General features: G+C 67.2%; 2 protein-coding genes across 2 annotated transcripts; both read right to left on the reverse strand.

Annotated features, from left to right (window-relative positions):
* Positions 1-561: 561 nt before the first annotated feature.
* KCNN4 (potassium calcium-activated channel subfamily N member 4) lies at positions 562-4306 on the reverse strand (the record flags this gene model as incomplete). Its single annotated transcript, XM_084502405.1, has 8 exons — positions 562-844; positions 931-1000; positions 1084-1197; positions 1778-1888; positions 1967-2102; positions 2858-3246; positions 3745-3840; positions 4265-4306. 8 exons carry the CDS (start codon positions 4304-4306, stop codon positions 669-671), a joined length of 1134 nt encoding a protein of 377 aa, XP_084358531.1. The 3' UTR covers positions 562-668.
* Positions 4307-4549: 243 nt separating this feature from the next.
* Positions 4550-11428, reverse strand: PPP2R1A (protein phosphatase 2 scaffold subunit Aalpha). Its single transcript, XM_084502418.1, has 15 exons — positions 11289-11428; positions 10605-10695; positions 10105-10205; positions 9270-9502; positions 8561-8708; positions 8325-8480; positions 7736-7850; positions 7577-7647; positions 7357-7491; positions 6948-7121; positions 6491-6551; positions 6129-6283; positions 5562-5704; positions 5376-5467; positions 4550-4780 (listed from the first exon to the last, which is right to left on the reverse strand). The coding sequence occupies exons 1-15, from the start codon at positions 11364-11366 to the stop codon at positions 4764-4766; spliced, it is 1770 nt and encodes a 589-aa protein (XP_084358544.1). The 5' UTR covers positions 11367-11428; the 3' UTR covers positions 4550-4763.
* Between the last annotated feature and the right edge of the window lie 1764 nt (positions 11429-13192).

Raw genomic sequence — 13192 nt, forward strand, 5'->3', positions numbered from 1 at the left:
GACCCCCCCCGGGGCCGCCCCCAGGCTGCCACCCCTCCGGGCCGGGCCCCCCCCCGGCGGCCGTGGTGCTGAGGGTGGTGGCGGGAGGGGGGGGGGCGCCGGTGGTGCTTGCTGCAGCTGCCCCCCAGGGGGGGGCGAGACTCAGTAAAAGGAAAGGAGACCGGTGGCGGAGTGTTTTGTTTTTTTTTTGGGGGGGGGGGAATTGGGGAAAATAGGGCAGAATTGGGAAAATAGAATGTAATATTTTTGGGGGGCTGGTTGGTGGTGGTTACGGGGTTTTGGGGGGGAAAAATTAGCCTGAAAGTGGGAAAAATTGAATTTTTTTTATTGGGGGGGGGCTGTCTGATGGTACTGGGGGGGAGAAAAAATGCCCTAAAATTGGGAAAAATTGAATTTAATATTTGGGGGGGGCTGTTTGATGGTGTTATGGGGTTTGAGGTGGGAAAAATACCCTGAAAGGGGGGGAAAATTGACTTTATTAATGGGGGGGGGCTCTGCCTGAGGGTGTTGGGGGGGTTTGGAGGGATAAAAACACCCCAAAATGCCCAAAATAAAATTTATTTGGGGGGGGGGGGGACACACAGGGATGCCCCCCCCAGAGTCCCCCACCAGTCACCGGGGGGACCTGGGGGGGGAGGCATCACAGCACCCCCCCCACCCCGGGGGGCTCATCCAGGCCCCCCCCCGGTTCCTCTGAGCCCGGGGGGGTCCCGGGGGGGTCGGGTCCCGGTGCCCCCCCCCCACCCAAAGCCCCCCGCAGCCCCTCCAGGCCCTGCTCCAGGCGCTGCAGCCGGGCCTGGGCCTGGCGCTGCCCCTCGGCCACCGCCGCCACCGCCGCCAGCACCTGGGGGGGGCAACACCGTGTGTGACCCCCCCCTCAAAAAAAAAAAATAAATAAAATAAAATAAAATAAAAAATCCCCCCCCCAACCTTGTCCAGGGTGACCTCGGGCTCGGCCTCCTCCTGCAGCCGCCCGTGCCGCCGCCGGGCCTGGCGGAAACTTTTTGGGGGGGCACAAAAAAAAAAAAAAGGGTTGGGGGGGTCCCAAGCTGTGTCCCCCCCCCCAAATTAAACCAATCTCACCCCTCGATGGCCGCCAGCAGCTGCCGCTCCAGGCGCCAGCGCCCCGAGGTGCCGGGGGGGGCCCCGGTGCAGCCGCCAGGCCGCCTGCAGCACCCCCGCCGCCAGCGCTCGGACCTGGGGGGGGGACAGAGAAAAGACCCCCCCTTGTCCTTCAGTGTCCCCCCCCCACGAATAAAGGGGGTTCTGAGCCATTTTGGGGTGCCCCCCCTCAAATTCCAGCCTTACTTGGCCTCCCCCCCCCCCCAGCACCTCGGTAAGATTTACAAGTTCTGGGGTCCCCCCCCCAAAAAAATATTATTTTTCTGACAGGATGTGACCCCCCCCAAAAAAAATTATACCCCTCAATTTGTGCCCCCCCCCCCCCAATTATGTCCCCCTCCCCAATTTGTGCCTCACTTCCCCAAATTGGGCTCCCCAAATCTCCCCCCAATGCCACCTCCATCCTGCGCTCCCCACCAAACTGCCCATTTTCGGGGTTCTTCCCCCAAATTTTTGGGGGTCTTCCCCCAGATTTTTGGGACCCTCCCCCCGTTGTATTTGTGCCCCCACAATTATTCCCCCTGAAATCTCCCCCAAAGCCACCTCCGCCCTCACTCCCCACCAAACCGCCCATTTTTGGGGCTTCTCCCCCCAAATTTCCGTGCCCCCCCCGGGCCGTTTACCCCCCCCCCAGTTAATTTGTGCCCCCCCCCACCTTTTTTTGGCTGCGGGCCCCCACCACCAGCCCGTTCAGCGCCCGCTCGGCCCGGGTGAACTCGAGGTGCCGCGCGGCCACGGCCACCAGCAGCGCGGTGCAGCAGACGCCCTGGGGACGGGGGCAATTGGGGGGCAACTGGGGGGCTCCGGGGGGGGGATTTATTTCGGGGGGGGGTCACACACCCACCATGATGCCCGTGGCCAGGCAGACGAGGCGGCCGCAGACGGTGCGTGGCACCGTGTCCCCGTAGCCCACGGTGAGGAAGGTGACGGGGACGAGCCACAGCCCCGCCGCCAGGTCCCAGGGGCCCTCCGCAGCCTCCCTTTATTTGTTTTTTTTTTTGGGGGGGGCAACGATGGCACCCCCAGGACCCCCCCCCTTAAACATCCCCCTTCCCAGGGACCCTCCCCCTTAAAGACCCCATAGAGAGCCCCGCAGGTTGAGAAACCCTCGAGCCCCCCAGGACCCCCCCGTAAGTCCCCCATACACCCCAGGACCCCCTCAACCCCTCCCAGGACCCCAAAGAGCCCCCCCAGGACCACCCCGAACCCCATACAGCCCCCACAGACCCCCATGCCCCCCCCAGCACCTCGGAGACCCCCCCATAGCACCCAGAACCCCCCAAATCCCCCCATAACCCCCCCAAACCCCCCTCAACCCCCCCCATAAGCCCCCCAACTCTCCCATAACCCCCCAAATCCCCCCCCAGGGACCCCAAATCCCCCCCCCAAGGACGCCAAATCCTCCCAACCCCCCTTAAACACCCAAATCCCTCCCCAAATCCCCATATATGCCCCCCAAACCCCCCAATATTCCCCCCCAGGACCCCCATATCCCCCCCCCCAGACCCCCCAATCCCCCCCCCAGACCCCAAATCCCCCCCCAGACCCCCCAATCCCCCCCCCAGACCCCAAATCCCCCCCCAGACCCCCCAATTCCCCCCCAGACCCCATATCCCCCCCCAGACACCCCATATCCCCTCCCCAGACCCCCCAATCCCCCCCCAGACCCCAAATCCCCCCCCCCAGACCCCCCAATTCCCCCCCCCGACCCCCCAATCCCCCCCCCAGCACCCACCTCTCGCAGGCCGCCAGCAGCCAGGCCCCCAGCAGCCAGGCCCCCCCCGCGGCCCCCAGCAGCACCCCGGTGGGGTGACGCCAGAGGAGGGCGCGCAGGGCGAAGGGCCCCCCCACGGCCACGGCCCCCAGCGCCCCCAGGCTCCCCGCCGCCGCCCCCCCCCCGGGGACCCCCAGCAGGGCGCGGGGGGCCAAGGCCAAGCGGCCCAGCATGGCCAGGGCCAAAGCCCGGCGCCAGGGGCCGGGGGGGGGCGGGCAGGGCCCCCCCGGCAGCCCCCGCACCCCTGGGTGCAGGGCGCACAGCCCCAGCTCCAGCAGCACCCACAGCGCCCGCCGGGGGGGGGGCAAGGCCGCCCGCCAGTCCTGGGTGCCCGCGTCCAGCATGGCCAGCTGGGGGGGGAATGGGGGGGTCAGGGGGGCACTTGGGGGCTCGGGGGGGGGCACTTGGGGGGGCATATGGGGGGTTGGGGGGCATATGGGGGGGCAACGGGGAGTTCAGGGGGGTTGGGGGGGGTCTGAGGGGGCATATGGGTGGGCAACAGGGGGTCAGGGGGGTTGGGGGGCACTTGGGGGGGCACATGGGGGGTCGGGGGGGCATATTGGGGGTCAGGGGGGGCATATGGAGGGCACATGGAGGCAAAGGGGGGACAGGGGGCGTCTGGGGGGGTCGGGGGGGTTAAGGAGGGGACACGGGGGGGGCAAAGAGGGGGGACAAAGGGCAGAGGGGGGGGTCAGGAGGGGTCAAGTGGGGGGGAACCAAGGAAGGGGGGGGAGCTGGTTTTGGGGGGCAGAACCCAGGTGTGGGGGGGGCCAGGTGCGTGCCCCCCCGGTGACCCCGTGCCCCCCCGGTGACCCCGTGTCCCTGTGCCCCCCCCGTGCCCCCCCCACCTGCAGGCGCAGCCCGTGGTAGCGCAGCAGCAGCAGCAGCAGCGCCGCGGTCGAGGCCGCCATCAGCAGCTCCAGCAGGAAGATGCAGCCCTGCCACTGCGGGGGGGGGCACGGCTGGGCCCCCCCCGTCACACACCCCCTCCTCGGTGTGTGTCCCCCCCACCCCGGGTCACCCCCCCCCCCCCAAAAAATAAAACAACCACCCCCAAAGCCGCAGGGACCAGCAGGGGACACAGAAGCGCCCCCCCCCCCGGTCTATATTGACCCCGTAGAGCCCCCCCTCCTTGTCCCTTAATGCCCCCCCGGCCCTAAATGCCCCCCCCCCCCCCCCCCTTGTCTTTTAGTGCCCCCCCCCGTCCCCAAAATCACCCCCAAGGTCCCAGCAGGGGACTTAGAACCCCCCCTCCCAGCCCATATGGACCCCATAGAGCCCCTCCTGCCCCCCCTCTTACCCCTTAATGCCCCCCCCTTGCCCCTCAGTGCCCCCCCCGCCCCAAAACGCCCCCCCCCCGCGCCGTACCTGGCAGCGCCCCCCCGCCAGCAGCTCCGTGTGCGCCACCATCGCCCCCAGCCCCAGGGCGGCCGCCCCCAGCGCCCCCCGCGCCGCCCCCGCCGCCCCCCCCAGCAGCCGCTGCCGCCGGCCCAGAGCCTCCATTTGGGGGGGGGGGGGGGGGCACGGCCACGTGTGGCCCCCCCCACGGTGGCCCCAAACCCAGTGAGTCACCGAGGGGCCCCCGCTGAGTCACTGGGAGGGACTGGGAGGAACTGGGAGGGACTGGGAGCCCCCCCCCCACGCAGGCAGCGATAACGGGTGAGAGTTTATTAACGGCCGGGTTATAATTAACGAGGGGGGGGGACACAAATGGGGAGGTTTGGTTTTTTTTTGGGGGGAGGGGGGGGCACGGGGACATGCCCCCCACCCCCCCCAGTACATCGGGGCCCCCCCCCTCCGAGGTGGGGGGGGCGGTGGCACCGGCGCCGTCGGCATGCGGGGGGGGGCGGTGAGGGCCGGGGGGGCGTCAGGCCAGTGCCAGCACTGGGGGGGGCACGGGGGGGGGTCAGGGCAGTGCGCCCCCCCGTGACCCCAAATCCTCTCCCCCACACTTTGTGGCCCCCCCCTTGTCACCCCAAATCCCCCCCCCGCTTTATGACCCCCCCATGACCCCAAATCCTCCCCCCTCCGCTTTGTGGCCCCCCCTCTTTATGCCCCCAAATCCCCCTTTTTGTGCCCCCCCCTTATGACCCCCCCTAATTTACTCCTCTTTGTGCCCCCCCCCCTTTTTGTTACCACCCCCGGTGCCCCCAAATCCCACCCCCTTTTATGACCCCCCCTTTTTGTGCCCCCCCATGTCCCCAAATCCCTCCCCATGTCCCCTGTGCCCCCCCTTTTATTTTTTTATTTTTATTTTTTTTTACACCCCCCCATTTTTTTTACCCTTTTTTTTACCCCCCCCTTTTTTTTTGCCCCCCTTCCCCCTCCCTTTGTCACCTCCCCATGCCCCCACACCCCCCCCGTGCCCCCATTTTTATTGTTTTACCCCCAATTTTTTTTATACCCCCCCCATTTTTATTTTCACACCCCCCCTTTTATTTTTAGCCCCCCCCCTTTATTTTTAGCCCCCCCCCCGCACCGGTCAGGGCCTCCTGAGCGAAGTACTTGACGTCCACATCTTGGTCCTGGGTCAGCTTCTCCAGCACCGGCTTCACCTCGTTCTGCAGCGTCCTGGGGGGGGGACACACAACGGGGGGGGGGACACACGGTGACAAAGGGGACGGGGGGGTGCCGGGGGGGGGTTTTGGGGCGGGGGGGCACGCACCCGCTGTCCAGGATGGGCCCGATGCGCTGCAGGGACTTGGCCACGTTGAAGCGGACGTTGGCCACGGCGTCGGCCGCCATGCGCAGCACCGTGGGCAGCATCTGCTTGGTGGTGATCTCCTGCCCGCACACCTCCGACAGCACCTGGGGGGGGTTTGGGGGAAATTCGGGGGGTTTTAGGAAAATTCAGGGGGTTTGGGGAAAATTTGGGGTGTTTTGGGGCAATTTGGGGGTGTTTTGGGGGGTATGAGGGGATGACAGGGGGAAGGGAGCGGTGCGGTGGGACGCTGAGGATGGAGAGCCCTGGAGACACCTTGGGGACATTTTGGGAATGTTTGGGGACATTTTGGGGTGTTTTGGAGCAATTTGGGGTGTTTTGGGGCAATGGGGGGAATGAGGGGACGATAGGGGGACAATAGGGGCAGGGAGCAAACCCCAACATCCCCATAGGGACCCCAAAGTCACAGTGGGGTGTTGGTGCTGGAGACCCTTGGGGACGTTTTGGGGACATTTAGGGCCGTTTGAGGGCCATTTTGGGGCCAATTTGGGGCATTTTGGGGCCGCTCACGTTGATGCAGAAGAGCGTGGTCATGCGGTGCAGGTAGTTGGGGTCGGTGGCCATGGCCAGCACCTTGGGGACGATGGTGCCCTGCGCCCAGTCCTGCCCGAAGCGCTCCACCAGTTTGCGCAGGTTACTGGTGGCCGCCTCCCGGATGGCGTACACTGCCGCACCAGTAAGCACCAGTAAGGACCAGTCGCACCAGTAAGCGCCCGTAGAACCCCCCTAGGGCTCACTGACAGCCTCCCAGTGCTCCCAGCAGCCCCCCAGGCTCCCAGTATCCCTCTCCAGTGCTCCCAGTAACTCTTCTCACTTCCAGTCCACCCCTCAATGGATCCCAGTCCCCTCCCAGTGCTCCCAGTGCCACGCACCGTGGTCAACCAGCCAGGCCATGCAGAGCGAGTTCAGCTTCTCGTCGAAGAACTCCACACCCTGGGGGGGACAGGACACATGGACCAGTGCTCCCAGTGCCCACCAGTCTGCTCCCAGTGCCCGCCCAAAGACCTAAACCACCCTCCTGGCAACCCCCAGTGCCTCCCAGTCCCCTCCCAGTGCCCCCAACCACCTCCCCAGTCCCTCCCAGTGTCCTCCAGTCCTCTCCCAAAGACCCAAACCCCTCTCCCAGTGCCCCCCAACCCCTCCCAGTATATCCCAGTGCCTCCCAGTCTTCTCCCAGTGCCCTCCCGAAGACCTAAGCCACCCTTCTGGCAGCTCCCAGTCACCCCCATTCTCCCCCCAGCCCTTCCCAGTCCTATCCCAGTGCCCCCCCAGCCCCTCCAAGTTGCTCCCAGCCCCCCCCAGCCCCTCCCAGTGCCTCCCAGTGCCCACCAGCTGCCCGGCCAGCAGGGGCATGTACTCGATGATGGCCAGCCGCACGCGCCACTTGGCGTCCTCGGCCAGCTCGACGATGGCGGGGAGCAGCGACTGCGAGAGCTGCCGGATGCCGATCACCTCGTTGACGCAGTCCAGGTTGGAGATGATGTTGAGCCGCACCTCGGGGCACTGGGGGGGGGGGACACCGAGGTTGGGGACACCCCCGGGGGGGGCACAGAGCTTGGGGACACCCCCCAAGGGGACCGGGGTTGGGGACAGCACCGGGGGACGCTGCCGGGATCGGGAACCGGGATCGTCCCCGCGTCCTGCCCCTCGGGGCTGTCCCCAAAGTGCCCCCCCAGCCCCAAATTGTGTCCCCCCCCCCCCCACTCGGTGACGCTGTCCCCGTGTCCCCAAGGGTCACCTCGTCCTTGAGCTGCGCCAGGAAGAGGGGCAGGAGGTGCTCCACCGTGTTGTCCTTGCCCAGGATGGGCGACAGCCCCATGATGACCGAGGCCAGCGCCGACTTGACGTGCTGGTTGGCGTCCGACACCAGCTCCTGGGGGGGGCAAAAAGGCAGCGGGGGGGTCCCCAGAATGCCCCAAAACCTCCCCGAATTGTCCCTGAGGTGTCCCAGTCCCTACCTTGATGCAGGGCAGGATCTGGCCCATGATGACGGCCTCACGGCAGTCGGGGGACAAATTCTCACAGAACTCTGGGGACAGCGAGGAAAAAACTCATGTAAGGACATTGAGGGGGGGCCCAAATAATTTTGGGGACCCCCCGGGGGGGCTGCAGCTGACCTTTGACCTTGTGGGAGGCGGCTGCCCGCACCTCGGCCTCGCAGTCCTTCATCAGGTTCTGGAAGGCGCCCACCAGGTCGCTCTTGGTGATCTCGGGGCCCACCGCCTTCTGCAGCTGGGGGGGGCACGGGGGGGCAGGAGTCAGGTTTTTGGGGGGGGTGGGAGTCATTGGGGGGGGGCACGAGGCAGTTTGGGGAAGGGAAAGAGTTGTTTGGGGGGAGCAAAGCCATTTGGGGGGGGGCATGACTCATTTTGGGGGGGCAAGAGGCATTTTAGGGGGGAACAAGCCATTTTGGGAGGGGCGCCGGAATCCTTTAAGATGCACAAAGCCTTTGGGGGGGGCTAAAACCATTTAAGGAAGGACCTAAATTATTTCGGGGGGGGGGGCACATACCATTTAGGGGAGTTGAAGCCATTTAAGGGGGGCAAAGATCATTTTGGGGGGGGTCACAACCCATTTGGGGGCGGATTTGGGGCATTTAGGGCCACGTGTTTGGGGATTTATGGGGCGAGGGGGATCTGTGGGGTGGGTGAGGTGCACAGGGGGGACACGAGGGGCGCGGGGGGGCGTTTTCGGGGGGGCCCCCACCTCGGTGAACTTGTCGGCCACCATGTAGCGCACGCGCCAGGACTTGTCCTCGGCCGCCTGGCGCAGCGTGGGCATGACGAGCGCCTCCAGGTCCTCGTGGGGCAGCAGCTGCGCGATGTTCACGCACGCCTCCACCGCCAGCAGCCGCACCGAGTCCTGGGGGGGGGCACGGGGGGGTCACCGGGGGCTCGCAGCGCCTTTTTAGGGTGTTTTTAAGTTTTTTTTTGGGGTCCGACCTGCTCGTCGGAGGCCAGGTTGGAGAACATGGGGATGATCTCGCTCTTGACGTGCTCCAGCTCCAGCACCTTGGCGAACTCGCCCAGCTTGGAGGCGGCCGCGCGCCGAACCATGGGGGTGTCGTCGGAGCACAGGTTGCGGAAATACCTGGGGGGGGGGACAGGGGGACACGGGGACATCAGGACAGCCACCCTCGGGGCTCCCCGGGGGGGTTTGGGGCCACTGGAAGCAGCTCGGGGGCACCACGGGGGATTTGGGGCCACCACGGGATGGGTTATGGGGTGAGAACGGCCATGGGGGGGGGTTTGGGGTTGAGGAGGGAATGGGGGCACCCCAGGGATAATTGGGGGGGGTTGGGGCCTCCAGGGATTGCATCAGGGCCACTGGAACTGGGTTGGGGCCACTGGGAAGTGCAACGGGGCCACCGGGGACCAGGTTGGGATCTCCAGGAACCTCATCGGGGCCACTAAATCCAGATGGGGGCCACTGGGGAGCACACTGCTGCCTTTGTGGCCTCATGGGGGGGGTCCCGAGACCCATTTGGGGTCGTGGGGGGGCCACTCACTGCCACAGCTTGGCCTTGACAGTGCTGGAAACCACATCAGGGCCACTAAACCCAGACCGGGACCACCAATGACCGCTCTGGCACCACCGTGGCCCCGTGGGGGGGTTCCCCAGGCCCATTTGGGGTCCCGGGGGGGCACTCACTGCCTTAGCTCGGCCTTGACGGGGCTGGAGACGCGGGGGTAGCAGACGCTGAAGAGGCCGCATGCGGAGGTGCGGGAGGTGAACCAGTCGCCCCCCGCCAGGCGCTTGACCAGCGGCACGAAGTGGCCCTCCAGGTCGGGGGGGGCGTGCTCGTGGGACACCGCCCGCAGCGACTCCACCGCCTTGTCCCGCACCACCGTCTCCTCCACCGTGGCCAGGCTCTCCAGGGGGGGCTGCGGGGGGAAAGGGGGCGTCGGGGGGGGCTTCGGGGGGGGGAAGAAGCCACTGCGGGACCCCCCCAGGGCCCAAATCCTGCTAAAAGGGGCCCAAATCCCAATAAAAAGGGCCAAAATCCACCAAAAGGGACCCAAATCCCAATAAAAGGGGTCCAAATCCTAATAAAAGGGGCCCAAAATTCCTTCCAAAGGGGGTCCCCAATCCCTACTAAAAGGGGACCCCCCCCGGCATCCCAATGTCCCCCCAGAACCCCCCCCAGAAGCCCCCAGAGCCTCTCAGGGCATCCCACTACCCCCCAAAGCCCCCCAGGGCACCTCAGGAGCCCCTAAACCCCCCAGAGCCCCCCAAGGCAACCCAGTACCCCCCAAACCTCCCCCAAAGCCCCCCCAGGACATCCCAGGACCCCCCCAAATCCCCCAGAGCCCCCCCCAGGGCTCTCTGGGGGGGACCACAATACCCCCCAGCTCCCCCCCACCCCACCTTGTGGCCTCATCACCCCCCAAATGCCCCCCCCAGACACCCAAATGTCCCAGGGGGCTGAGGTGGACCCCCAAATTTTTTTTTTTTTTTTGGGGTGGGGGTCCCGGGGGGGCCGTACCAGCAGGCAGTGGACGAACTCAGGGCCCCCCACCAGGGCGGTGAAGGTGCCCAGCTGCTCCGCCAGCGCCAGCAGCACCTCGTCCTCATCGTAGATGGTGTCTGGGGGGGGGGACAAAATGGGTCACAGCCCCCCCAAAATGTAACCCCCCCCCCCCAATTAACCCCCCCGTTACCTGTCAGGGACACGTCACAGATCCTCCCTTTATTTTTACCCCCCTTAAAGCACCCTGGGGGGCCCTGAGGACCCCAAAACATGCCCCCACCCCCCAATTTTGCCCCCCTGTCCTCAAATTTTGCCCCCCCGTCCCCAAATTCCCCCCCCCCCATTATTTAACCCCCCCATTACCCATCACAGCCCCCCCCAACCCCCTAACCCCCCCCAGAGGACCCTGGAGGGGTGGGGGGGCCCCTGAGGACCCCCAAACCGTGCCCCCAACCCCAAATTTTGCCCCCCCCGTCCCCAAATTTGCCCCCCCCTCCCCAAATTGCCCCCCCTACCTGTGAGGAAGGGCAGGAGCTCGCTGCGGGTGCGCTCCACGCCCAGCGCCAGCGCGATGGTGGACAGCTTCTTGATGCTGTTCAGGCGCAGCTGTAAAAAGGGGGCCCGGGGGGGGTCAGGGGGGCTTTTATTGCCCCCCCCGGGGTAAATCTGCCCCCCCCGGGGCAAAATGGGGCAGCGAGGGCCGGAACTGCCCCCTCCCCGCGCGCCGCCCAATCAGCGGCCTCGTCTCATCGCTGCTGCGGCGGGAGGAGCCCCGCCATTGGCTGCTCGCCGCCAGCTCCCGCCCCTCGGCTGTGCCGCCCGCGCTGATTGGCCGACGGGCGCCATCGAGCGGCCAATCGCGTGGCGCCGCCGCGCTGCCCCGCCCGCAGGGGGCGCCGCGGAGAGGGAGGGGAGCGCCGGGGCGCGGGGAGCCAATCAGCGGCGGCCTCACAAAATGAATGGGCCGAGCAGACCAATGGGGGCGCGCCTCTCACCCCCGCCGCGGCCGAAGGGGGGACGGAGCCCCCCGCGATGTAACGCGGCTCCCCACAGGCCCCCCGCGAGGGCCGCAGCCAATGGGAGAGGCCGTTACAGCCGAGGGGGAGCCGAGGGGGAGCCGAGGGGGAGCTGAGGCGGCGGCGGCCGCCATTTGGCGGAGCCGGGAGCGGGAGCGGGCCCCGGGGACCGCCGCGCGGTACCTGCACGTCCTCGTTGCGCAGCTCGTCGATGAGGACGGCGATGGGGTAGAGCGAGTCATCGCCGTCCGCCGCCGCCATCTTCGCCGCCGCCCCGGCTCTGCGGGGCCACACGGGGCCGCCCGCACCGCCTTTGCAGGGGCTTTCGGCGCTCTCATTGGTCGACGCGGCGCCTGATCCCGCCCCCCGGCGATTCTCATTGGCTGCTCCGCCCGCCCGTCGCTCGGCTCCCCATCCCGCCGCTGGCCCCGCCCCCTGCGGCCCGTCGAGCGTTCTGATTGGTCGTCGGGGTTTGAGCGACGGGGGGCGGGGGGGCGGGGCGAGGCGTTGCCGGGCAACGCGGGGCCGCCGCCGCGCGCCCGTCTCCAGGGCGACGGCGTCGTCGCGGCTTCGCGCGCGGCGGTGACGTCACCCCCTCCCCGGCAGTGACGTCACTCCGGCGGTGACGTCACGGCCGCGCGGGGGGCGAGCTCTTCCCCGCCGTGACGTCAGCAATGGGGTGGGTTTGTGCGTGATGACGTCATTATCACCTGCGGTCGGCCGTGACGTCACTGCGGGGAAGCAGCGCGGGGGCTCCGGGGGGGAGGCGGTGACGTCAGAAGCCCCTGTGACGTCACTGTGTCGTCAGATTCCCCCCCCTCCCCGCCGGGGTCCCCTCTGACGTCACCGGGGGGGGAATCCCGCAGCGGGAGGGGCGTGGCCTCCGCCGGCGCCCCGCCCCCGCGCCCCGCCGCCATTGGCCGCCACCCGGCCGCTCATTTGCATGCGGCGCGGCGATTGGGCGAGGCTTGGGGGGGCGGGGCCGGGGGGGCGGGGCTCCGGTGGCGGCGCTGGGGGCCGCGGAGGAGGAATGGCGGCAACGGCAGCGGTGCTGCTGCTGCTGCTGGGTGAGGGGGGGGCATGGGGGGGGGGGGCATAGGGGGGGCATTGGGGAGGTATAGGGGTCGGTATGGGGGGCTGTGGGGGGGGCTTGGGGGGGTATGGGGGGCTATGGGGGGGCTTGGGGGGGTTGGGGGGGCTGTAGGGGAGCTGGGAAGGATGCTATAGGGGATGCCGGGCGGTGCTCTAGGGGGCGCTGTAGGGGATGCTATAGGGGACGCTGTGAGGATGCTGTAGGGGATGCTGCAGGGGCTGCTATGGGGGCTGCTATAGGGGATGCTCTAGGGGTGCTCTAGGGGTGCTATGGGAGTGCTATAGGGGTGCTATAGGGGTGCTATGGGGGCCTCCCCTCTCACCCAGCCCCCTCCCGCCCCCCCCCCCCCAGAGCCCTGGGCCCCCCCCAGCCCCGCGGGCGCCGAGCTGCTGACGCCGGCCCCCGATGACTCCGCGGAGGCCTCCAACTACACCGTGTGGCAGGGGGACAACGCCACGCTCAGGTGAGCCCCCCCCAATCCCATAGGGACCCCCCAATCCCAGAGGGACCCCCCAAATCCCATAGGAACTCCCTCCAATCCCATAGGGACGCCCCAAATCCCATAGGGACCCCCCAAATCCCATAGGGATACCCCCCAGTTCCATAGGGACTCCCCCAAATTCCATAGGACCCCCCAGATTCCATGAGGGACCCCCCCTATATTCAAAAGGGACCCCCCCCACATTCCATAGCCCCCCCCAAATCCCATAGGGACCCCCCAAATCTCATAGGGACCACCCAGTTCCATAGGGACCCCCCTAGATCCCATAGGGACCCCCCAAATCCCATAGGGACCCCCCCCAAATTCCACAGGACCCCCCCAAATCCCATAGAGACACCCCCCAAATCCCATAGTCCCCCCCCATATTCCATAAGGACCCCCCCAAACCCCTAGCCCCCCCAACCCCACAGACCCCACCCCCCCCCCCAAGTGTCCCCAATTCCCCAAGTGTCCCCCCGCCGTCTGTGCCCCCCCCCTCCCCCAATTCCCCCC

This window comes from Aythya ferina, assembly GCF_964211825.1.
Source record: "Aythya ferina genome assembly, chromosome: 39".
In the NCBI taxonomy this organism is placed as follows: Eukaryota; Metazoa; Chordata; class Aves; order Anseriformes; family Anatidae; genus Aythya; species Aythya ferina.